The sequence below is a fragment of the Caloenas nicobarica genome, chromosome Z, assembly GCF_036013445.1.
Source record: "Caloenas nicobarica isolate bCalNic1 chromosome Z, bCalNic1.hap1, whole genome shotgun sequence".
Classification (NCBI taxonomy): Eukaryota; Metazoa; Chordata; class Aves; order Columbiformes; family Columbidae; genus Caloenas; species Caloenas nicobarica.
The window spans coordinates 107,521,947-107,548,026 of NC_088284.1; the positions used below are offsets into that span (position 1 = coordinate 107,521,947).

A 26,080-nucleotide genomic window follows, 5' to 3' on the forward strand; every position below is an offset into this window, starting at 1 on the left:
TCCCCCGCAATGTCTCCGGGGCTGGCGGTTCCTTTAAGGGGCGGGCGGCGGGGCGGGAGCGCTGGCGGGGCCGCTCGGCGGGTGCTCCCCCCGCCCCAGCCGCGGCCGCCCGGAACTCGCAGCGGCTGCCGGCCATGGTGCACATCGCCACCGTGAAGACCAAGCCCTACGGCGACCAGAAGCCCGGCACCAGCGGGCTGCGCAAGCGGGTGGCGGTCTTCCAGAGCAATGCCCACTACACCGAGAACTTCATCCAGAGCATCCTGGCCACCGTGCCGCCCACCGAGCGGCAAGAGGCCACGCTGGTGGTGGGGGGAGACGGCCGCTTCTACATGAAGGACGCCATCCAGCTCATCGTCCGCATCGCCGCCGCCAACGGGGTAAGGCTGCGGGGCGGGGGGCCCTGGGCTGCGCTCCCTGGCGTTCACCGGCAGCCCTCGGCCGGGAAAAACGATCGGGCCGGGGCTGGTCCCGCTCCACGGGGGCAGGAAATCGCTGGCGCTCGGCGTGTGCGTGGCGTGGAAGTGAAGCGGTGAATGACACGCGAGCCGAGGGAGCTCCGCTCGGCTTTCCCGCACTGAAAATTACCTGGTAGTTTTACCTCCCTTTGATACGGGTTTCTGCAAGTGCAGAGGTGGAGAAGTGCATGCAGCGTTCCTCTTAGCGCTTTTTCTTGTTTTGGGCAATCGTCGTGTTTTCCGGCTAACAGCACAAACCAGTGGCACAGCGTGCTGGTGGGGAGGTGTGCTGCGTGGGGAGCAGCGTTTCATTCCGCACTGGATAGAGTCATAGAACCGTTTTGATTGGAAAGAGACCCTCAAGATCATTGAGTCCAAGTGTAGACCCAACACTGGCGCTATAGCATGTCCCTAAGAACCTCATCTACATGTCTTTTACACCCCTTCAGGGATGGTGATTCCACCACTGCCCTGGGTAGCCTATTCCAGTGCCCAACAGCCCTTTCCAGGAAAAAAAATTTCCTGATATCCAATCTGAACCTCCCCTGGTGCAACTTGAGGCCATTTCCTTGTCCTATCACATGCTGCTTGGGAGAAGAGACCAACACTCTCCATGCTACAACCTCCTTTCAGGCAGTTCAGAGATCAGAAGGTCTCCCCTCAGCTCCTGTTCTCCAGGCTGAACCCCCCAGGTCCCTCAGCCGCTCCTCATAAGACTTGTTCTGTAGACCCCTCACCAGCTTTGTTGCCCTTGTCTGAACTTTCTCCAGTCGCTGGAGACCTCATCCCTGTTGATCGGTCCTGTCACTTGGTCAACCCAAGAGAAGCCCAGCAGGGAATGTGATGTAGGGACAGCTGAGCTGAAGCTGAATTTACCAAGGAAGGCTTTTCCCTCCACTTCATCTTTTCCAAATAAAAAACATCCCCTTCTCCTGAGACACCTGATGCTTCCTCAGCAGCAGCAAACTTTCTTCCTTGTAGACCAACAAGGAGAAATTGGGCTGCGGATGATGGTGATTAGGGCTGGACATTAGGGTAAAACCTTAGAGGTACCTATTTCAGCTTCTTGGTGGCAATCGGGTGCCTTGATGCCTTTAAATGTCTGACTTCTTAAGAAAAAAAATAAAATTAATTTGAGCTTGCTGCCTTCTTCCAGCATAAAGAAGCAAATAATTGTTTCTTCTTAAGCCATGTAGAAATTTGTCTTTTGTGATTTGTGGTAGCCATTCGGTTTTCAGTCCTTCACAGCTCTGGCCTTGCTGCGTGCACCTGTGGAAGTGATGGATAGTGCAGCAATCCCTGACGGGAAAAGCAGCAGCCTCTGGCTTGTTTATGTGTTCTCAGAAGGGGCTGGAGTTGAAACGTGCAGAGTCCATGCTCGATTTCCTGCACAGACAGCACCTTGGTTCCCTATGAATAAGCAGACTGGGAGGTTTGTTCCCTGGTTTGTTCAGGTTTTCAGATGTGCACCCAGGGCCTGGTGGGATGCGGCAACCTCGAGGAATTCTCCATCATCTGCAGCTCGGCTCGATCCCAGACGTAAGCAAGGCCCTGAAGGAAAAACCACGCTGGGGCCTGGGGAGGTGTCTTCTTGGGAGGGGGTTGAGGGCCAGTCACTGCTCGAATCCTCCACCCCCATGGTGCAGACACTTGTGTACGTGCGTATTCCAGCCCTGAGCTTTCTGCCGAGTAGCAGAAGCGGGTCCCAAGGGGTGTGCTTGCTAACGAGCATTCGCCTTGTGGTATTTTATCCGTGTGAATTCAAAGTGCTAGGGCAGAATTGGCTTCAACGTCAGACAAATGTTCTGAAAAGGCAAGAAAGGAAATGGGGTAAAGGAAGAAAACAAGTGGAAGAGTATGTGGTTTAAGAGCCAAGATGCTATATACAAAGTGAGGTGTTTTGCTTTAAAAGCTGTTCATTCTGAATCATTAATTTATAAAGACAATGGCCGTGGCCTGAGGCAAAACAGACTATTTCGAGCAAAAATTTGGCAATATTGCAGCATTACCAGTCATCTACTGATGCAGGTTCTCCATAGTTTTGTTGCAGCAGAACAGAGGTCGGGGATAGGCTTGCCAGAGTGCTGTAGGGAGCCATGAAATTACCTCCTGCCCCAGACCCTGGAGATTCAAAGAGGACTGGCAGGTCAAAAGCACTGCAATATTGCACTTAAAAAGTTTATTTAGGAAAAGCAAAATGCTAGTTCGTAATAAATTTCTGTGTATCATATCTACTTTCCTATTTGGGAATGGTTAGGGGATGCTTGCGTCATAGTTTTTCTCTGTAATTGCAAGTACTAGTTCCCTGATAGTTACCACAGTGTAGTTGAGTAAGATCCTTCATATAAAATGTGAAGTAGCTGGAAGTCCCCTACCCTTGAAAGAGAACGGTGAACAACTCCTACTAACCTTTAAGAAAAGTTTACTGCAGAACAGGCAAATGGTTCCTGGAGATTGTATTTTCATCCAGGTGCTGGGGTCTCCTGATTCCGGCAGCCAGATCTCAGAGAAGACTCAGTAATTTTATATTGAGTAATACTGAGAAAACTCCAGAGGTGGCTGCACTGCCCTGTCCAGACACCTGAACCCGTGGAGAAGTGATTATTACAGTTTGTGGGAGGAAGGACTGGTGTAGCAGTTATAGCATGGATGTGGTAGAACTGAAAATGAGAGGTAAGCAGTACAGATAAAATTCATGTAAGTTTGGGCTACAGTCTTTTCTAACATAGCTCTTCTGATTGCTTGATTGACAAGGTGTGTTATACCAGGTAATATGTTGTACCAGGCTGTATTTGCTCATCTGAAGTCAGCCAGTCTGCCATCCATCCCAAAGCAAGTGCTGGAAAAGTGTGTTTCTGGTCCTAGGGAGTAAGAGGCAATTGGATGAATAATTTCAAATCGTGTGATTTTTAAAATCTGGTTGAGTCGTCTTCTTGGGCCACGGGAGAAACCTGAGGACCAGAGTTTATGATTGTTAGTTTTATAATGTCAAAGGAAAGGGTGCTAAAGTGATCCTTAGTTTTGTCTCTGACTGGAACGGTTAATATACAATTACATGCTCATATTTGACTAGCAACAACTCAATTTGTAGTTGCATGATTAAGGAGTGTTTATCCTATATATAAGTTTGCACTTATGTAAATAAACTAAAATAGAGACTGTTGGTTTTGCCGTTCTCGGTTGGCATCCAGTGTAGCCCAACTGCTTTGTTTTGGTCTGTTGTGCCGTGTTTCCTTGATGTTATTCCCACGTAGTTTGTGAGTCTGACTCTTTAATTACGTGAAAAAAAGCTTAGAAGCTCCTGTCCGACCAGCACTTGTCAGAGTAGAACTGGAGCTGTACAATAGCTTTATGTTAAGAGCATGCAAAAATCACAGAATTGAAGCTATAAATCTAGATTTGATCGTATAGCTAGCACCAGATTGATTCACTAACATTGTCACCTGCTATTCAAAACATTTACTATGCCCCTGGTTCCTTCTTAAATAAACAGATTTCTAAGTGCTGCAAAGTAGCTGCATTAAAGCAAATTGCTTGAAGGTGTTTTGAATACCAGGCACCACTTTGCATGTTAAACACTTGCCTGGTTTTGTTTTACTGCTGCAGGACAAACAGTGCTTTTGTTAAAAATACTGCTAACTGCCCTAGAAAATTTGCTTTCCTGGTTTGGCTGCTATTAACCATTTTCCCCACTCAATTATCCCAGGGAAACCAAGTGTTTAAACTCCGTTGCTCAGCAGCTCTGGTTTTGCCACTGCTTTACTTCTGTAGCTCTGCTCCCTTTTTCTCTGTGCTGTTCTGCTGTGGGCTCCGGACCAGTTCTCTTTCTGACGGTGCCGCCGAGCCCGTAATAACCAGTATGGTGCGGTGCAGGCTTGGAGAGCTGCATCCTGGTCCTGGCCCACGTTCCCGGCCTCAGCATCCAGCGTAGTGGGACTGGCACATCTGTCATCCGCTTTGGCTCTACCTATGGGAAGTGTTCGTTATTGCTCACCCCTATCCAGCCTCACTCATATTTCTTACCTAGCTTTTAAGAAACCTGCTACTGACATCTCTTCTGCTCATTCCTGTCTCTGCACAATGCTGTGCAGTCAGCATCAGCCTTGTTGGTTTAGAGACCTTAATCCATTCAGCAATCAGCACCATTATCCTGAAGAACAGACTCCCTCAGTCCTCAGGGCCAGACCTTCCCTTTAAGTAAAATCTCTTGATATTAAAAACATCAGACTAAAGTGATTGTAAAGAAAGTTCTTCCAAAAAGCAAGTCCTGTCTACCAGAGTTAGATGCAGTAATGCTAGATCCTACAGGCCATTAAGAAAAACCTCAATTTCTGGTCTTTCTTATGTTACAGTTTTTCTCAGAAGGGGAAATGGCGATGTGAGATCTGAAGTAAGGAAATAGATACCAATTGTGCTGTGAGTATTCCCATGCAGATACCTCCTGGCTTCAGATTACGGTGGGTTTTAGAAGACAAGCGTGCACGCAGCAGCTCTTACAGCTTGGAGACTGCTTTTACACTGGCTTAGCTTCTCTTTGCCTGTAAAGTTAATTGGCTTATATCAGTTTACAGTTGAAGGTTATTAAGTCAATGGTCAGGTTGTCCAGTTTCAGTGCCTTTTTGGAATATGAAACTCCAGCTGAAAGGAAGAGCTAAGGTGCTTTGCAGTTAATCTCTGCAAATCCAGCAGACAGAGTTGAAATTCGTACTAACGGGTTTAACTGTAATCTCCTGGAACAATGACTCTGGATAACCAGAAACCTCAGCTCTGGCTGTGCTGGTAGGGCAGCAGGATGGAGTCTAATGCCTTCTCTTCATCAAGGCAACGTTTGGGATAGGTGAGCTGGACTGAATAGGTACTATCCGTATGTCTTATGCCAAGACTGAGCTGCATCAGGGTCAAGAAATGCGCTGCGGTGGGTCCTTGCCATCCTGTCGTGGTTCTCTCTGAGCCAGCCAATATCTTGATCATTGTTTCAAATGATGAACTGGAACATATCTTAGAAATAAACAGAATTAACATTGGATATTAGTAAGAAGGAGGATACATAGACGGAAGTAATACAATATGAATGTGATACATACGTTTGTAATCATAGTAACATACCGAGCATCAGATCTGATGAGTAGACCACAAAGGCTGTTGCAGTGCAATCCAGTTATCCAGAAAAACAAACGTCATTCCTAGATTTTTAAATAAGTCTGTTGTAAGTGAAACCCAGGAAATAATGTACGTTCCAGGAAATAGTGTATGTCTCCCTTTTTATTCATGCTATTTCTTCCCTCACGGTCACATATATATACTGTGGGTACCAGGCAGCAGCCTGGCTCTGTACACCTCAGACCAAAGCTTCTCGTCCTGATGGAGCCTGGCACGGTTTAACCAGATATTTCTCAGTTCCTCATGCTGCTCCTCTGGCCCACAACGTTGTCTGCATTTTGTGATTCTGGATTTTTTGGGTTCAGGTGCTGGTTTCTAAGAGGATCCAGGGACAGGGGTTATCTCCTTGTGGGCCGGGGCCAGAAATCCTGGAGCATTCCTAGATCTGCTCAAGATAAACGAGCTGGTATCTCTCTCCCGTTCCTCAGAGCGGGTGCAGGGAAGCAAAGGCCAAGGCAGCCCAAGGTAACATTGCATGTTTGGGTGTGCTTTCAAGAGCTGACCTTTGAACAGAAAATTTCTCAATCTCGGTTGCTGGTGTGTACTTCTCTCCTGGCAAAGGGAGGATCAGCTGCTACCGGTGGGACAAACCTGGAGCCCGTCGCAGTGTCTATCGCAGCCATGCGGGTGGTGATTTCATCCCTGGCCCTGTGGAGCCCTTTCTCTGCCACCCATCCAGCTTGTCTCTTAATTCTAACTGGGGTACAAAGCGAGTACAGAACAATGTGTCTTAATTCTGTAGTGATTTGTACGTACGTGGTTGTATCTACGTGCACTTGTACTGTCAAGGCCATATTTTACCTCCCTAGAACCTCTGGAGCAACTTCAAAACCTAGATTTTTAATTCTTATGGAAGCGGAGTTTTGCCGTTGAAGCAGCACTCCTTGCATGACTGATAGCCTTGCAGTTGGTCTATTTATTTTGCTTTGGCTCCATTTGTCTTGGCATCACCAAATGTCATGCACAGCAGTGGCTGCCTGGACCGGAGTTGTACTCGGGTGGAAAGTGCAAGGTTTTGGCAGCTGCGCAGCCGGGCTGCTCAGGGCTCCTGGCACGCTCTGACGGTGAGTGTGCAGCCAGCAGCACAGGGACTAGGATTTTTCTGTGGGCAGGAGTTAGGGAAATGTGATTTCTGTCTTAAAGTCACGAAATAAGTGTAAAAGGAGAAGGGCTGCTCGTGCAGGAGAGCTCATGCTGGACCTCGGAGAAGCCTGACCCAAGGGTGTTTGCAGGGGATGAGAAGAGAGAATTCCTCTTCAGCCTGGCTTTTGCACAGTGGGTTCACCCCACGGCTATTTTCCTTGCCCGAGTGTCGAAATATAAGGTTGTAGCTGAGAGGAAGGCTGTGCTGAGGGTGGCTGAGAGGGACCAGCAGTATCGAGCCAAGGGAGGACCCGTGTGCGCTGCAGTGTTTTACTGAAGTCCTCTGAAAACAGAAAATAGTCTTGTTTGTCTTTTTATCATTAACCACAGTCAACAGTTCATAGTTTTCACTCTGTTCTTGCGTGTCTGAAGTGCAAGACAGTAAAAGGGGACTTAAGCTAACAGATGTCCCTGCCTACTGTAGCTTGGCTGTTCGGAGGGGGAAACACCCTCAGCAGCCTCTGGCTGCCATGAGGAATGAGACACCTGGGAAACAGGACCACAAGGAAAAGCTGAGGACATTGGGGTTATTTACTGTAGCAAAGAGGGGGCACTCAGACTCTATATGCTAAAGGATTTTTTTTTTTTTTTAATGTGTGAGAACCTATCAGGAAGAGGATTATGATCAATTTATTTTCTGTGTCAGCTCAGGAGGACTTAAACTACAGGAAGGAAGATGTACAGCAGATTGTAGGAAAACACTTTTAGCTGCAAGGCTAATTGTGCACTGGCACGACTTACCTGGAGAAAAAGATTTCAAGAACAAGTTGTATCACCTTTCTGGAGGATACCACAGGTGTATGTGATCCTGCAGCAGTTCTGGGGATGGAACAGATAACCTGCTGAATTAAAGTCTTGAAGTGACCTGTAACGATCACAATCACAGCAAAGCTTCCCGGATCAAATGACCTTTCATTTCATGTACATAAGCATGGCACTAATAACCAAGACCTTCCTCCCCAGCTTAATTTAGTTTGATTCCTCTGTCTAGTACGTGTGCACTTAATTACAACACAAATCCCTAACCCTCCAGAGGCCTTTTCCTTGCTCGTAAGTCCATGTGCATCTGTGTGCAGCTGCGGGAGCTGGTAGGTGGCCTCTGCCCTCCTCCCGTCACTTAATGCTGCGACATTTCACAGGACAGTAAGTTTATCTCGTTGGGAACAAGAAGGGAAAGCGCTTGCTTAGGCCTTTTCCTGCCAGGAGACTGGTGTCAGGCTCCTCCTAACTCATTTTGGGAGCTGGATTTTGTTTTCTGTGCCACTAGAGGGAAACCTGTACCTTTGCATGAAAATAAAAGGGCACCTCAGCTGCAGGATGCTGAAATAGCATGGATGTATAAAATGCAACCCAATTGTTTGTAGCTGCATACCCCAGGCAATCTGGCTGTTGGTGTAAAATATGTGTTGCCCTAGTCCTGCAGTGCACATGCTTCAGTGTGGTTTGGTGGGGAAAAGAGGGGAATTAAGGAATCAGATTCTGAGCCCATGCAAAATAAATTGTTTCTGGGGTACTAAGGCGAGATTGGGTGGATCAGGCAGCTCAGTTCACGTATGGTGTGTTCAGGCCAGAGCTTTGGTCTAAGGCAGCGCTCACCCCTTGGACAAGCCTGGGTAGGCTGCCTGGGCCAGCATCCTTTGGGGTTCCCGCAGATGGCCGGAATAGCTTTGCTTTCTGAGAAAAAACCCCAATTAAATTCCCCTTCTTTGGGAATTGAATCCCCTCCACAGGGAAGCTCGCCTGGCTCCTCGGCTGCCTTGGGGGACCCGGTTGACGCATTCACAGGTCAGGCAGAACCTTCATCTCCAAGTGTTTTTCTGCCTTCGATCATGAGGTTTCCCATCAGTCTCACACAAATTATCCAGCTCGATTTTAATGTACTGATGAATATAACAGGATATCTTTATGCCTTGGAAGAAAATCTGTCAGTTTTTGGAGCAATGACAGAATCAGCACCTCAGGAAACAGTCCCGAGAGTGTCTTTGTAAATTGTCACAATTCAGCTATGAACACACCTCCTTTTTCCCCCGCTCTTTAATAATGGGACAAACTGAGTCATTACAAAGTGTATGTTCTTTAATTGCTCCAGTAGTATCTAGAAATTGTTTCCAGCAGCTCAGACAGAGGACTGTGTGTGTTATTAAAGAGGTTTGGAGGAAACTCTGATCCAATCTAGCGTTCAAATTTACCTTCCCCATGTTCAGAAAAATGATGCTTCGTAAAAGTTTCTTAGTATTTGAGTCTCTTCTGTATGTGTTTAAGGTGCTCCAACATGAATAGCTTTATCAGATGCAGTTTTCCAAAGCATTTGTTGTTGTTTTGTTGTTTGTTTTTTTTTTTTTTAAATAACTCCAGGTGCATATATTGCCCTTGGTGAGACTTTCGTGGGCATTCAGTTGAAATCTATGCTCTCATGGCTTTTTAGCTACCCTAGGTTTTTCTCAGTCAAACAAAGGTTGACCCACCGTTCACCATGGATAACATCCCTGCGTTCGAGAGGGAGCCATGGAGAAATCAGGTTGTCAGAGCAGTGAGCAAACCGTAGGTAACAGATCTGTTGCCTTCCATTTTAAGAGTGACCTTTAACTCATCAGACTTTGCAAAATAGCTCCCGCCGAGCACTGCCGTGCCCGCTGGAGGCTTGTGTCCCGGGGAACGGCGTGACGACGGGCCTGGCCCTGCCTCGCAGATCTGCTGGGCTGGCGAAAACACTTGGGCTCCGCGCCGGGGCAGCATCTGAGCAGCTCCCCCTGCGCCCCTGCCCTCAGGGAGGACTCAGATCCGTGTGTGGTGCTGGGCTCCGGTGGGTGATAGAGCAGAATAGCAAGGAGCTGTGCCTCTGGGGAACAGAGGATGATAAAGAAAACAAAAATCCCCTTTTCCCAGCTGTTCCAGTGAGGGACGGCAGCGTGGAATTGTGTGTTCTCCGTGACATTGATCCTCCACCGCAAGTGCAAGAAAACGTCTTCAGTTACAGAAACCACGTTCAGCTCAAGGTTCAAGGAGCTATTTTTGGGTGCTCAACAACTTCGCTGAACTTCTGTCTAATAGGTGGGCCATTGCTGGTGTCAAGATTGATTTTTGTATTTTGGCATAATTTACTTTTTAAATGCATTTGTATGAAAAAAGAACATGGAAGACGCTCCGCTGCCTCTGTTGACCATGCCAACAGCTCCTTACAGCGACCAGAAACCAGGAACCAGTGGATTACGGAAGAAGACCTTTTATTTTGAATCCAAGACGAACTATTTGCAGAATTTTATCCAGAGTATATTTTTTTCCATAGACCTAAGAGATCGACAAGGATCTTCTATGGTAGTTGGAGGTGATGGGAGATACTTTAATAAGTCTGCAGTGGAACTGATAGTCCAAATGGCTGCTGCCAATGGGGTTGGTAAATGTTAAATGCCTAAATTCCTATAGTTGTCTAGCTGATGAATACAGAAAACCATAGCAGTCACTATGATATTTAATTTCCCCAGTCTTTATTCAACTGCTAATAATTAACTTTTTAATGGAAAATCAGTTTGGTAGTAGTACAGAAATTACTGAGTTTTCGCTTTCAAGTGGTGCAGTCGGATAGAAATACGTGGGAATACACACGCAGCAAAGAAGATAAATACTGCTGGGTTTCTGTGTGTTCTTGGTTTGTGTTTTGAAATGCCACAAGCCGCTGTGAATTTCATAGTCTATCCATCAGATCATAACCCCTGCGATTGTTGAGGAGTGGAGGAGCGGGAGAGCCCTGGCTCTCAGTGCCAGCTTGGCAGAAGCTCTTTCAGCATCAGCCTGAGCTGCTCAGCAAAGGAAAGGGCAAAACACGGTGGTTTCTTTCTCAACAGGTCTAAGTTGTGACTATGTGATAAGTACTCCGGGAGCCTTTGAAAATTGAAATAACGTGGCAACCTTTGCAGTGATCTCTGTGCTGTAAATCTGTATTTTGGGAGCAAAACAGGCAGCTTGTCTGTTTGCAGCAGAGCCTGGTTCATGCACTGTGAGGCTCTGGGCACTGGGGTTTTGGCTTTGGTTCCTTTTGGTTTTCAAGAAGAAGAGCCTCTGTCTGTCTGTCCTGGATCTCCTAGTGCAGAGCAAAACTTTGTGCTGAGAGACCTCGCTCTTATGAATTTGTTTGATAGAAAATCTTATCTGATCACAACAGAGTAATCAGTAGTGAATGGGAGAATACGAGGAGTAAACTTCTGTTTTGGTTTGGTTTTAAATCAACATATTTTCCACCTTGGCGGTGGGACATTGCTTTGGCAGTGCAACTTAATGTATTCCTCTTAAGTCAGTGTAAGGGCTGAGCAGAAGAGCTGGAAGATGTACCCAAAGAGCCAGGCCTGCTGCTTGGACAGCTTGACACTAGGACAGAGTTTCTGCTGCTGAAGATGAGGTTAGAGTGACTTTTACCAGCTCGTGCGTTTTCTCGTGCATTTCTTTCCAGCAGCGTGGCGCGTGTCTGGCTAAAATCTAGTTTCACTGCTTGTTTTGATATTTTTCATTGACTATTTTTCTGCAGTCTGGCTAATACCTGTGACTGTCAACATCATCTTCATCTTGCTCTATAGAACAGAAGGGATGAGCCCAAGGATGTTTTCAAATGTAAAAATGAGTATCGTGTTTTGAGTGTGCAAAAATCTCTTTGTCGGTGCGTGGCAGAGACAGGTATCGTTACCTCTACAAAAGCAGGTCAGTGGGATTTCCAAATCGTGCCAAACACACTTGCTGTGTCGCTGCCATCACGTTGTGTGTTTTGAAATGATGATTATTTGGCTGAAGGAAATGACCAGGGTAGTTCCTCTGCTTAACCTGACTTGTATAAATAGAAGTGTCTCTATTCAGAGACTGTAACTGAGGCACAGGGTGTGGGTTTGATGAGGTTGTTGCTATGAGGCATCTCTCGTACAGAAGGACTGGAAGGACATGCTGGTGACACTATGGAGCTGTAGACACCAGCTTCCTTGCCCTGGAAAACATGTTTTTGGTGTGAAAGCATCAGCCTGCACTACTGGGGTAAGGAAGGGGATCGTGGGAGGTCTCCTTTATTACACATGTGCATCTTAGTGGGGCTTTCAGTCAAATCAGGGTGGTGGAAGTGTTGTTGGGATTGCTTCAAAGTGCTGGAGCCCAAAATTGCTGCACAAAGCGTGTCTGTTTGTGAACAGGTCTGTGTGGAGCATTCTGTGAAAGGTGTTTTGTTACCATCCTTGGGTTTTCCTCATAAGAAATTTCAGAGAATTAAAAAAGGTAAAGTGTAAATTGCTCAGCGTGCTGCTACACTGAGTAACCTTTTTCAGCAGTTACCACAAAGGATTTAGGATTGGACAGGTGGGGAATGACAGCTGGAAACTTCCGACAGCCAAAGAGGACCTCAAATCTGAGAGCAGCTTGTATGGGGACAAGGTTTTGCTGCTTTTGCTTCCTCACTGTGGGAGCAGCAATGCAGGTACATAAACTGCAGTTCAGGTGCGTGGGGAGGACGAGCTGGGTAAGGACAATGAACTCACCCAGCGCTCCGGCAGCTGCTGCATTGTTTTGGGGAGAAACTCCCTTGTTTTGGCAGTTCTTCGCGGCATCCCTTGAGCTGCACGTGAGGCCTGGCAGGGCACTGATGTGGAAGGGCGTTGCGGATGTGACCCTCAAAGGGAAGATGGGAAACCAGAGTTGAAGTTTTAGAGAGGAGATTCCTGGAGACTGCATTGATTCTCGGTGAAACTGAAAGAGTAGGATGTGGAGGCTGGAGTAAAATGTGAGACAAGCTGTGCTGGCTCGAGACTGAGAACGGGGGGAAAAGCAAAACCGGTGTGGACTGGGCTACTCCAAATTAAGCGTATGGTGTGTCATAAACTAGTGCGGTTAGCCTGGTAGATGGGCACTGTGAGGGCTGCAGTGTCAGCCGCTGTGACCAGCTGAGAGAAGGGCATTTACTTCGGGTTTATAAACTGCTCTATCACATTTCTGCTCATCGTTTGCTAGATGTGCAGGTCCTTTAGCAGCACCTCGCTCGCCCAGCCAGTCTGTGACAGCTGTAGCACGTAACAACCCATGGGCAGCGAAGCTGGGGCTTAGCACCAGCACCAGGAATCGCAGTCATCCAGTGCCCGGGGCTTAGCACCGAACGTGGACCTGCAGTCTGGGAATGCTGCCTTTTGTTTCCTGGTTTATCTTGCGTTTGAATGAAATTCCTCCTCTTTTCTCAGTCATATATAGGGTCTAATCTCCTTGGTTGATGCAGAGTGGTCTGGTGTTTTTTTTTTTAAATCTCTGTCACCTCATCTGGAGGCTATGGTAAGGGGCACATCCTTCCAGAAGAATGTTCATCTTCTACTTTATTACGTGAACTCCAGCAATCGGATCCTGATTACCTTGTATTGCGTAACACATTGGTCTGGATTTAATCTCGGTGATATTACTAAGTTTATGGAAAGAAGGTGCGTTACCCGCTCTAAGAGAATCCGCAGCTGGTGCCATGGGAGTAGTGATGATGTTTGATTTTTATTTTGGCTTCTCTCAGCCTCATTGTGTCTTTTGAAAGCAAAGTTCGAGACCGTAACCAGAGGGACGTGGTGGGGTTTTTTTGGTTGGTTAGATGCCTCGGGAATCTCAGCTCTTTAGGATTTGGGGCTCACAGTCATTCATTTTGCTCTTTAATTTTCAGATCGGTCGTTTGGTCATCGGACAGAACGGCATTCTCTCCACCCCAGCAGTGTCCTGCATCATCAGGAAAATCAAAGCCATCGGTGGCATCATTCTGACAGCCAGCCACAACCCCGGTGGGCCCAACGGAGATTTTGGCATTAAATTCAACATTGCCAATGGAGGTAAGGTTGCTTGGTTTGTTTCGATTTGCTTTCTTTCTGTTTGGCTGTTTCTTGTGCTGACCACAAGGAACCTAATTTAAATGTCTTAATATCACAGATATTTAGTGCCCTGAGCAGTGGGTTTTCCTAAGCAGAGCAAGTGATTGATCTGCTCCCCTCATACCCTGATATTCCTCTCCTAGGCAGGTATTCGCAGCCCCAGCTCTTTTCCTGTACTTCTGAAGTACACTCCTCTTGCACTCGGATTCTTTAACCTCTTCCCCCGGCCCATTTTATCTTGCAGGTCCTGCCCCTGAAGGTATCACGGATAAAATTTTCCAAATTAGCAAGAAAATTGAGGAGTATGCGATCTGTCCAGATCTCCAGGTGGACCTGAGCACCATTGGGAAACAGCAGTTTGACTTGGAGAACAAATTTAAACCGTTCACAGGTAAAACAACTCTTCTTCCTCTTGGAAAGTTTCCTTTCAAGTAGACTCAGCGTGGACATGCCGTGAACGGGCAAGGACATTGGGTGTTTCTGAAGGAATCTTGTGTAGTTACTTTAATTATATCATTGTTTCTGTCCTATCAAAGGTTTTACTTCAGTAGGTAAATCGGATTCATGAAACTTCACTAAATCAGAGACTGTTTGTCTGTAATGCCACCATTAACTTGTACTTGCAGAGAACGCTGCAGTTACAGTGTGTTTTCCTGATTAAAAATCATGGTGTTAGTGTTTAATCTTTGTAACTGACATTTTTCCACGGTTTAAAACAAAAAAGCGGTCTCTCTGAGTGGGAAAACCATTAAATTTCACACGTGACTTTTGTCACTCAGTAGTGAAATACATGCATTAAAAAGAGGCTTTTGAAAAACACTTACTGCAAGTATTTTTTTACCATCTCCTGGTGACCTGTGCTTGTAATTAAATGCAAAAAATAATAAAACATTACAAAAGTTGGTATTTCTCTTTGTCCCCATTTCTGTATAGTGGGATTTTAATGTTAATGAGATTTTCATGGCTCAGGCTTTATATTGCCTGTTAGTTGCAAAGGTGCAACTTTTTCAGACTATTAGGTGCATGATTCCCATTGACTTTGGAAATTGGAGATCTGTTTTTATTTTTTTTTCTTTTTTTTTTTTTCTTTTTTTTCCCTTTAATCCCACTCTCCAGGTAAGTGGAGTAGGACTAAGCCCTCTTGAAAGAAGTCCAGGGAGCTGTAGCTGGAACAGTGTTTGTCTTAAGGATTTTTTTGGTCCGTTTGGTCTGTAACCCGATTAGCAGTGACAGCCTGGAATTAAATTCTTAATATAGGACCATTTTTATTGTCTTTATGAAATTATTCTGTGAGATGTTTAAAGGCTTTATGCAGAGGCCTGGCCCTTTGCTCTACGGACTGTCAGCACAGCGCTGTGTGTAGCAAAATTAATTTTCTACAGAGACTTCAGACTGTAAGAGCTGGTCTCTATTTACTTTTTTTTTTTTTCCAGTGGAAATTGTGGACTCGGTAGAAGGTTATGCGAATATGCTGAGGAACATCTTTGACTTTAGTGCATTAAAGGAGCTGCTTTCAGGGAAGAACCACCTGAAGATTCGCATCGATGCCATGCACGGAGGTACGGCTGGGCTTGGGTTTGGGGCATCGTGGGGGTGCTGAGTGTCCCCACAACTTCACCACCTACTTCAGAGGATAAGCTTTTTTTCTTGAATTTATATCCATAACTTCTACATTGTTTTTTTGTTTTGTACCATATTGCATTTTTCTTCTTGCAGGCAAACTTTTTATGGCTTTATGTTATTTTCCTTTGTCAAATGTTTGGACTGGGGCATTGACCAAGAGCAGAGATATCAGTGGGGTTGGGGGGGATGCTGTGTGGTTCATGTACATCGATCCCCATTGAGGGACAGAGGAGGTCAATGCTGATGCTGTGATCACGGTGGTCCTGGTAGACTTCACATCAGCCAGTGTCCCATGGAGGTTACTGCAGTTAGGCAAAGATCTGCCCACAGATATTTGAGCACAAAAATGGGACCATTAGACAGTTTGTTAGAATTTAATATATAAGCCAAGCTTGTGAGTCTCTTTCAATAGACATTTTCAGGAGCACCCTTGCTTTCTTAGCATCTTGTTTCTCTTGTCTCCAGTACATTCCCATTCCTATGCTCACGTATTTTTTATTGTCTCCATCATAAGTGTTTGAGAGCAGTAAATCCTACTGTACTGCTGGATATCCATGAATCACACCTGCATTTTGTTCTGTTCTATGTGGCTGTTGTACTAACACCTCCATGCACAAGCCGTTCGCAGTGGGGTCCTGGCTCACGTGCTGAGCCCTGGCCATAGCCTCATCCTCACTTCATAGAATCATAGAATCAGAGTAGTTTGGGTTGGAAGGGACTTCCCGACTCCCCCAGTGCCCCCCCTGCCATGAGCAGGGACATCTGCACCAGCTCAGGTTGCTCAGAGCCCCGTCCAGCCTGGCCTGGGATGTCTCCAGGGATGGTTCAGCCACCACCTCTCTGGGAACCTGGGCCAGGCTCTCACCACCCTCAGGGCCAACAATTTCTTCTGAACCCACGAGTGATTTCACTTACTTAGTGGGACAACCCCTCAGCTGAAAAACTGGCTTTAGCAAGAGCTTGTGTGCCTGGATGGGTCAGGCTCAAGCACACCTGTGTGCTGCTTGAGGCTTTTGGTGTCAGCGCTTGTGCTTTAGTACAATAAACCGTATAAACTGACCTAAGCTGAGCAGACCAGAGGCCTGGGTGGTTATGGGGCAGGTGCAAAGCCAGCGGAGGGCAGACCCTGACTTGTTTCCTCTCCATGTTTTGCCACGATAGTTGTGGGCCCATATGTAAAAAAGATCCTGTGTGAGGAACTCGGAGCCCCCGCAAATTCAGCTGTGAACTGCACCCCGCTAGAGGACTTTGGTGGTCACCATCCCGACCCCAACTTGACCTATGCTGCTGACCTGGTCCAGACCATGAAGACGGGAGAGTACGACTTTGGAGCTGCCTTTGATGGAGACGGAGTAAATGGGCTGTTTTGTGTTCACCTTTTTTCCCTCTAGTCAACTGGGGGGGACTGACTGCTCAGCTGCTTTTAAGGAGAGGAGAACGAAGGCGAAGAGCTGATTTTTTTTCTCCCTCTCTCCCTTCCATAATTGTGAGTGGAAGTGAACCACTTGCTGCAGTTTGCCACTGCGGCAATAGTTGGCTACTGTGTTAATAATGAAGTCCAAACTGTATTTAAATAGCTTTAAAGGCTGTGAAAAATCAGCAGGGAGGTGAAATATTATACAGGTGTTGCTATTTAACTTTTTCAAAACTGTATTTATTTTAGTGCAGTCAAAAACCTCTGTGAGCTGTTGGGTTTATAGGCTGTGCCTGCCAAGTTGAACAACTTAGAATCATAGAATCGTAGAACTTCGGCCATTGCAGCCTTTTTTGCGCTAAGCAGGGATGAGAGCTGTTTCTCTCTTGTCTTCACCAGGATCGCAACATGATTCTTGGGAAACATGGCTTCTTTGTGAACCCCTCCGACTCCGTTGCTGTCATCGCTGCCAATATTTTCAGCATCCCTTATTTCCAGCAGACGGGAGTGCGGGGCTTTGCGCGGAGCATGCCCACCAGCGGGGCTCTCGACAGGTAGCATCTGCCTCTCTGCGGGGTGGGAGAGGGGAGGGAGCCCTGCCGAGGAAGGGACGGTCCCTTTTTTGTGGTTTAACACATGTGAGCAAGTGCGAGGCCTGTCTGAAGGGTGAAGCGGTGCCAGGGCTGCCATGGGCTGGCAGCCAGGGGAGGCACTGAGGTTTAAGAAATCAAATCCCATTTGGGCACATGGCAGAGCCGGGCTCTGCTCTTGGCTCCTTCTCTTCTCTACAGATACGCCCAAACAAATGAGCCTTCCCAGCCTTATTTTTTTAATTTGATAGTGATACTTTCTTTGTTAAAAGCTTTGAGATCTAGTTGCTTTAGAAGCGCTTTACATCTACTCTTTAGTTGCACATCCCACCCGTTTCCCAAATGTTACACCAGGATGAAATAGAGGATTGCTGTGCAAAGAATAGCAGCCGAAGCTCCTACTACAGTATTTCACGTGGGACCACTAGGAGTCCAGCTGTGATGTGACTTGGCCTTCTTACCTTTGAAGGGTGGCCCATGCTACAAAGATTGCTTTGTACGAAACTCCAACTGGCTGGAAGTTCTTTGGAAACCTCATGGATGCAAACAAACTGTCTCTGTGTGGAGAGGAAAGTTTTGGTACTGGTAAGTCAGCGTTCCTGATTTCACCAACGATGCTGTTATTCCTCCTCTTCGTTCTTTATTGTGCTGGGCAGCTTGGGATTTATCTTTCATGTGTAGCTGTTAATGCTTCTAAAATCATAGAATAAAAAGAAAAGCTTGCACAAATCACTAGTTGAAACAAAACACAATGCTAAAAATTTTGTCAGGCAAGAGCTAGTTCTCCTTTCGGTTATTTAGGAAGGTATAGGTAGATATGCAGGAAGTTTAAGGGCCTCTCTGCTAGCCCGGTCATTGAGTCTGTGGGGATTAAGTGCAGTGTTAAATGTATTTTTCAACTCTTGGTGGCCAGGAAAACCTTCTAAATGTTTTCATTTCTGGAAAGAAATATAGTTTGCAGCATGCAGTTTTATTAGGGAAGGTTTCAGGTCACTATTCAATCTCTGAGCTTAATAGGGCCCTCATTTTCCTGTTCTAAAAACAAGGTATGATTTATAAAGTTTAAATTAACACTTGCCTTTGAACAGTCTGAGCAAGTTATTAGGTTACTGAGAAACAAAGTGAACATCTTAAGGAATTTACTAGGGGTGTGCACGTGACACCAAACTATTATTTGTGCAGGGAACTTAAAGTGAGCAGTTTTTGCTCTGTGTTGGAGCGGTGCGTTCAAAACGTGCAGTGTCCCCAAGAGGCCTCGGCCGTTTCCGAGTTCTCCCGTGGCATCTGCCATGTGGTTTTAACGTCCTGACTCTGGAAACAGGACTTTCCCTGCATACAGCACCTAATTCGTGCACAAAGGCTGAGTTTTATCTCCCTGCAACTTTGTTTTGCCGATTCTCTAAAGGCCTCTGAAGACCACGGGGCAGCTGGTGGGATCTGTGAGACATGGGGTCTTGGGGGAATTTACGCTGCCTGATTTCAGGCTCACACCTTGTGTGTTTTCATTCCACCACCCCATATTTCAGTAAAACATTTTAGCCTGCACTTGGGTGTCTTGCAGAACAGGGATGGCCTTAAATCCCCAAATGCCTGCAATTAGGTGCTTTGTGGAACTGGGGTGCACAGCTTGACCTGAAGGGATTATCCCAGCATTCTGTAGCTGAGAGGATGGCATCACAGTCTCGGGTTGAAAGCAGTTTGCTGTGGAGCTGAAGGAATCTTCAGTGGCAATATTTTCACAATCAAATGCTATTCTGATAACAGGATTTGGCCTCGAGTTGGAAGGAAAGGGGAATTTTGGAAAGCGTGATATCTCTGTAAAGAAATCTTGAAGTAAATCGTGAGCAAAGAAGCATTTTGGAGTTTTGCCATGAATGATTTCAGCATGCGTTAAGTTCATGTTCTGGACTTTGGCTGATGAGAGGGCAACAGCATTTCAGTAAATAAATAAAAACAAAAAGCAGCAAATGATTCATGGAGCTGCTGATAGGAGATGGTCTCTAATGAGCAGCTCTCTAAAATTGTTTCCATCTTGTATTGTGTGAGCAATGAGCTCATAGTTTCTCTACATCCTCCAATAGGTAAGTGACTCTACATTATAACTAAAAGTGACTGATTCCATTTACAGCAGGGGCTGAAAAAGAGGTTTGAGATTTTGACCGTGCAACATCACGGCTGAGTGACCAGGGACTGAAGCAGATTTGGTGGAGAAAAATTGGCCCAGGAGTGTTGCATTCCCCCCACAAGGCAAAGGGGGTTTGTCCATCTGGCAAATGCACTTTAAGGAATGAAAAAGGGTGAGGAAGGTTGCTTGATAATAAGTTAATGAGCAGTTGTTTGGAGCTGGACAGAGTGTGAGTGCTGAAAGGGAGAGAGGTGAAGGAGCAGCCAAATAGACCCAGTAAAAATTGAAACAAACTGTGACCCAGTGGGACTGGAGTCCAGGAGCAATTAGAGTAATGCAACATGACAGAATTCCTGCTTGCTTGCTTGGGTATTTTATACCAGCAATAAGTTGATACATCACATGGGACTTCTGTTTATTTAACATTCCTCTCCATCACCTCTGTACGGCTCTCTCTGCTGTAAAGGACCATGAGGATAATTTATCGCTGCGTTCACAATAGTGGGATTTGTATAAAGCGCCACGTAACCCGTGTCCCAGCCCCCAGCCCTTTTCCCAGATGGTTTCCCACTCTGGCGGTTCTGGAGAGGGTGAAATGGCAGCTCAGGAGTGCTCTCTGCAGTAGCAGGCGTACCTGGACTCCTTGGGACTTCATTCATACACATTTGGAGGTTTTCCAGAGCAAAAATTATAAAACTCAGAAGTTGTGCGTCTGGGGCACAGCACCCAACTTGCAAGCCAGGAGCGTGGAGCCTGGGTGGGTGTGTTCTGGGCTGCCATTTGATCCCTCGTTTAATTTGGGCGTTGGGGGTGCTATCTAAGTTGTAACACCCTCTTGGGTTTCCCGAGGGTCTGGGTGCTGGGCAGTCCCTGCCGTGCCGCTGTCGGCCCCCCCAGCACGCTCCCAGGGCCGGGCAGGGCTGGGCCCTGGCGGTTTCCTCCTCTGTGCAATCCTTGCTTTGGAGGAACCTTCTTTTACCCAAAACTGCATCTTTCACAGCCTCTCGGTGCCCAGTGAGTGGGGGCAGGCGCTCGGTGCTCTCCTGGTTTCCACATGTGAATGAAGCCCCTTGTTGCCGTGCTGTTCGCCATCCAACAACCTGCTCTTGTCTCCATTGCAGTGTTTTGGAGTCGTTAGGGTTTGGCTGCCTCAGCGAGGGCTGACATTGGTTTTGGTGCTCAGCCAGAGTGTGTGCTGATCAGATTTGGCGGGCGGTGCATGACAGCTGCTTGAAGAGGTTGATGTTACTATGTTAGTCCTTCCTGAGCTGTTCCTTTGCATTTGCCATTATATTTTTTTTTATGACCTTTTTACTATGCATTCCCCGTTACTTCCTTGGGAACAGAATTAAGGATCTGTGAACAATGAGAGAGAGTATGTGTGTGTGTTAAAAGGGGCCGAATGTTTTGAGGCTATAGCTAAAAGCAGATGATATCTTGAACCATTTTAACAATGCAGCAGGGACTGAGCTCATGAAATGCCTTCCATTTGTGAGGTTGTACAGCTGCCAGTTGGATGGAGGAGAGAAGACAAGGTAGGGCACAGGCCCTAGCGTGAAAGGAGGTGAGAAATGTGTTTATTCTGTGGCTCTGCAGGCTCCGACCACATCCGTGAGAAGGACGGGCTGTGGGCTGTCCTGGCGTGGCTGTCCATCCTTGCCACCCGCAAGCAGAGCGTGGAGGACATCATGAAGGATCACTGGCAGAAATACGGCAGGAACTTCTTCACCAGGTGGGGGAAAAAAACGCTCCTGATGCCTCGCACTTATCTCTGTCCTGTGTTCAGCCTCCCAAGGTCAGAGCCCCAAGCACTGGTGGCACCAGCCTGTGCTACTGCCGTGCTGTTCCTGCCTCCTGACTCTTGCTGTTTCCGTCCTGTTGTAGTAATTTCAAACTCCCTGAGCAGTTTGCTGCAGTGTGCAACATATCTGGGTTAAATTAAACAGCGGCTATTCACCTTAACCTTTTATCATGTCCGGTTTAGGTTTTGTTATTCTAAACATAAATCTAGTTAGTATCAAAGTCTGCAAAGGTTGTACTTTTTATACATGCACGGTATCTTTTTTCTTTTAATAGAGGTCTTTTCTTACAAGACTCCGTCTTGCCATTGCAACAGTATGTTTCTTGAGATCGCATGTCATGAGTTAATTTGTAATACCTTCGGCGATGGCGATGTGTTATCAAATGACTGCCCAGCTCCTAGGCTGTTATTTACCTGGTTACGTTTCTGTCCAGGCCCAAACTATGCAAATTTAAACTGCAGTAGGCATGGAAGGTGAAAAGGGAAGGAGCGAGAACCAACCTGCACATAAGCAGAGGTGGGAATGCTGTCTGGAGTGAAAGCATTAGGCAGAAATCTTTCAACTTGGAAGATCTACATGAAAATTCTGTCTCAAATTGCCAAATGAAAGAACTTGCCTTTTCCTTTTTTTTTTTTTCTTCTTTTTTTTTTTTTCTTCTTTTTTTTTTGCCCCACGCCACAAAGCCAGCATACATCTGAGGCATTTAAACCTGTGGAAAAAATGCCAAAGCCTGGAAGAAAAAGGCAGTCTTTTAGCACCAGAGGTATGTCTGCATAGCGAGCTAAGTGCCGTGGCAGGCAGGTTAGCAAGCCTGTGCATGCAGCATCTTGCCAGCCGGGCAAATAAAAGCGGCACAAATCACTCTGGCAATCAGAGCATGACATCTCAGATCCCAATTTGTGCTTCAGCCGCTCTCTGCTGCCTCTTACCCGGGTTAAGGAGACCAAAGCTGGCACCGGTGTGTTATGTGCTGCAATCACACCTGCGTTTTGCTGGATGGTGCACACAAGGACGTTCAGGCAAAATTGTTATTGTGAACCTGTCGAGATCCTATCGACAGAATTAGCGTATATTCGTCACAGTCAGCGTTGTTGGAGTCTCGGCCTAGTGCAAGACAGCAGAATTTGCGCTTTCATTTCTCCTGACAGTGAATGCCTGTGGTACATTGCAGCATATCCCACAGATTTGTACTGGATCATAGTGATACTGTGGCTCACAGATCCTCCTCTCCGTCCTTCCTGTCCTCCCCTCCAGCAAGGGAGTAGACACTTTCTGCGGGACAGACCTCAGTCTTTAAACAAGAGCATCACAAAATGTTGCTATTCCTTACAGCCTCCCCTTCCTCTTCTTGGTTTTGTGGTGACTGGTTGTAGGTATGACTATGAAGAGGTGGATGCAGATGCAGCTAACAAAATGATGAAGGATTTGGAGACTGTGATGTTTGACCGCTCCTTTGTTGGGAAGCAGTTATCATGTGGTGACAAAGTCTACACCGTTGAGAAAGCGGATAATTTTGAGTACAATGATCCCGTGGATGGAAGTGTCTCCAGAAACCAGGTGGGCATAACCTCGCCTGGGCTGAATGTGACTTCAGAGAGGTGTCATGCTCTGTATTTTGGGCTTTATCTTTGTCTGTTGCATTTGCACCTGTTTTAAAGCCAAACATTGATTTTTTTTTCCTTTGGGAAATGTTTTCTGTCCTGTGTTTGCTGGTGTGATTTTGCACTGTGGGAGGGAAATTACTGCCTTGGAGAGGGAAGGGTCTGGAGGCTGCAGAGCTTCCCCACAGCCACCGCAGCGGGGATGGAGTGAAGGAGCTGAGCTGAGAGGGGTCCTTGGGGCATTGGGTCAGCAGGTGAGAAATGGGTTGTGCTGAATTAAGAGTTGAAAAAGGGTTGAATATGAGCCAGTAGTGTGCCCAGGTAGCCAAGGAGGCCACCAGCATCCTGGCTTGTAGCAGCACTGGTGTGGCCAGCAGGAGCAGGGCAGTGACCGTCCCCCTGTGCTGGGCACTGGGGAGGCCAAACCTCCAATCCTGGGGTCAGTTTTGGGCCTCTCAGGACAAGAAAGGCCTTGAGGTGCTGGAGCAAGTTGAGAGAAGGGAATTGAGCTGGGGAAGGGGCTGGAGCACAAGTGTGATGGGAGCGGCTGAGGGAGCTGGGGGTTCAGCTGGAGAACAGGAGCTGAGGGGAGACCTTCTGATCTCTGACCTGCCTGAAAGGAGCTTGGAGCCAGGGGGGGTCGGGCTCTGCTCCCCAGGAACAAGCGCCAGGAGCAGAGGAAACGGCCTCAAGTTGCGCCAGGGGAGGTTGAGGTTGGATCTGGGGAAGAATTTCTTCCCCAAAGGGCTGTCGGGCATTGGAACAGGCTGCCCAGGGCAGTGCTGGAATCACCATCCCTGGAGGGGTTGAACAGACGTGGAGATGAGGTTCTTGGGAATGTGGTTTAGAGGTGGACTTGGTAGTGCCAGGTTAACAGTTGAACTCGATCTTAAAGTTCTTTTCCAACCAAAAGGATTCTGTGAAACCCCACTGGAGCATGAGGCACAAACCCTCCCGTTCAGGTCTTATCTTCTCTCCAGCGCCAGACCCCCAGGTTGCTGCAGGCAAACCCTCCCTAGATGTGCTTGTCCCTGAGCTGGTGGCACCCTTGTGTGCCTGTCCCTCAGAGGGCTGGCAGCAGTGCAGAGTGGCCGTGATGGGGAGCAAGTTCAGGCTCCAGAAGTGACAGGAGTCTTAAATATGTAACCTGTCACCAGACATTATTGAAATAAAAATGTCCTGTAGATGGACTGGTTTGACAGTGTAATGTGGAAGTGTAGTAAGTGGGAAGGAATAATGGAGAAATCCTGCAGGAATGATTGCCTTGCCTGTGGGGTGACAGGAGCGTTTTCGTGGAAGAGCAGTGGGGTGGTAATCATAGAATAGCTTGGGTGGGAAGGGCCCTCCCCAGGTCCCCCAGTGCCCCCCCTGCCATGAGCAGGGACATCTGCACCAGCTCAGGTTGCTCAGAGCCCCGTCCAGCCTGGCCTGGGATGTCTCCAGGGATGGTTCAGCCACCACCTCTCTGGGAACCTGGGCCAAGCTCTCACCACCCTCAGGGCCAATAGTTTCTTCATCTGAGAGGCTCTTCTTTTCTCTCCTACCAGGGCTTGCGGCTCATCTTCTCTGATGGCTCCCGCATCATCTTCAGACTGAGCGGTACTGGCAGTGCTGGAGCAACTGTGCGCTTGTACATCGACAGCTACGAGAAGGATGCTCAGAAGATTCATGAAGACCCACAGGTAAGCATGGCATCTCAGTCTTGGCACTGCTGGCTCCCAGCCTCCCTAAAAAGTTTAAATCTTTGCTTAGCGCTGCTTTGCTTAGAGCTATGTGGAGGTGCTAGGTATTTTGGAAGCGAGGGCTTTGGTATCTTTAATCCCAGTATAGATAGATTTATTTAAACATAAAGCTCTGTGTGGAACGAGTGTAACTTACTCAGAATCCCTCACAGCTGCTCCTGCAACCGCCCGTGAGTTTTCCTATTCGTTTATGTTCCATCTGTGGCTGGTTGCAGGTGTGGGAGGACACTGTTTCAGTCCTGAACTGACCTTCTAGTTGAAATGTTGTATCACAAAGGATAAAATGAGCTCATTCCTATACTGAATTTGGGAAATATTGCTTAAAACAAATACATGGGGGTAAAAGGATGCAGTTGTATATAAGATGATGCTGACCCGTTCTGTACTAAGTTTAATACTTACTCTTTACAGCATCATTTAAAAATGCTGTCAACCTCTCTTGTAGGCACGGGAGGAAAATAATCTTCATTTTATATGCCCCAGCAAACAGTCTTTGAGCTCTTTTTGCATAACTTACTGTGCCATTGTTGACAGAAAGACCAACAAAAGCCCCGCATTCTGAGAGGCACAAACTAAACTTAGGATTTAACTGTCCTGTGCTGATGGTGCAGCAGAGTTTGGAGTATGGTAGGATGCAGGTGGCAGCAGCAGTACCAGAGCTGTGTTTGGGTTTTCTCTGCGATGTAATGCTGCGTCCCTCACCGTGCCATCCCTCTCGCTGGTCCCACAGCTCGTGTATGAACCCAAAACAGTGCCTTGACCAGCAGGTGCTGAGTTTTGGGTGTCACCTGCGAGGGAAGGGTGGATGTGATGTGTCCTGCTCTGCAGTTCTGAGCCATCTCTTTCCTCTCGGCAGGTCATGCTGGCACCTCTCATTTCTATTGCACTGAAACTCTCACAGCTTCACGAAAGAACCGGCCGCACCGGCCCAACCGTCATCACATAAAGGCTTGGTCAGCCCCTGTGCTGGAGCGCACGCCGAGTGAAGGACGTCAGCCCGTCTCCCCTTTCATTGTCAAATCTGTCACTAAAAGAGGAATATTAATTTTATTGCTGTATTTAAGAATGCTATTGCACTGCAAAGGATAGACAATAAAACCCAGCCCCTGTCCCCACTCTGCGTGCACGTTGCTGTGCTGCTTTTCTGCGTCACACAGCACTGCTGGCAATTTGGGTATGGTGCTCATTAGCACAGCTGTTTGGTTTAGCATATGTACTTATTTTTCTCTCTTAAACAAAAGGCTCTAGAAATAACAGAGGGACTAAATTCTTCAATAATACAGAGGCTTTTTTCTATCTTGGAAACTTTCCTGGAAAAGAAGCAGAAATGCTTTATGGTTGTTGATACATAGTCTTTTAAATGTGATGTCTCTGAATAAGCAATGGCTGTGTATTAAGGCTGAGTATTTTTCCACTTACGTAGATTTTTCCCTTTAAAAACAAATTATGTAAATTGATCTGCATTTGCCTTCTGTAGTAGAAAAAACCCACAACAAACCCTCCACAGAGAAATGAGCAATAACGAGCATTGCAGGATATTAAAGTGATACGGGCTACAATTA

General features: G+C 46.9%; 1 protein-coding gene across 1 annotated transcript; it reads left to right on the plus strand.

Annotated features, from left to right (window-relative positions):
• The first annotated feature begins 74 nt into the window (after nt 1-74).
• Nucleotides 75-26,080, plus strand: PGM1 (phosphoglucomutase 1). Its single transcript, XM_065656284.1, has 11 exons — nt 75-380; nt 13,420-13,582; nt 13,866-14,012; nt 15,055-15,180; nt 16,406-16,596; nt 17,058-17,212; nt 17,718-17,833; nt 20,970-21,105; nt 22,549-22,732; nt 24,324-24,458; nt 25,375-26,080. The coding sequence occupies exons 1-11, from the start codon at nt 135-137 to the stop codon at nt 25,462-25,464; spliced, it is 1,689 nt and encodes a 562-aa protein (XP_065512356.1). The 5' UTR covers nt 75-134; the 3' UTR covers nt 25,465-26,080.

Excerpts from the sequence above, each read along its gene's own strand:
- PGM1 (XM_065656284.1), top strand. The coding sequence starts at position 135 with ATGGTGCACATCGCCACCGTGAAGACCAAGCCCTACGGCGACCAGAAG. Across the intron at positions 13,583-13,865 it reads ATTCAACATTGCCAATGGAG|GTCCTGCCCCTGAAGGTATC; the intron begins GTAAGGTTGCTT and ends TTTATCTTGCAG. Across the intron at positions 16,597-17,057 it reads CTGCCTTTGATGGAGACGGA|GATCGCAACATGATTCTTGG; the intron begins GTAAATGGGCTG and ends TGTCTTCACCAG.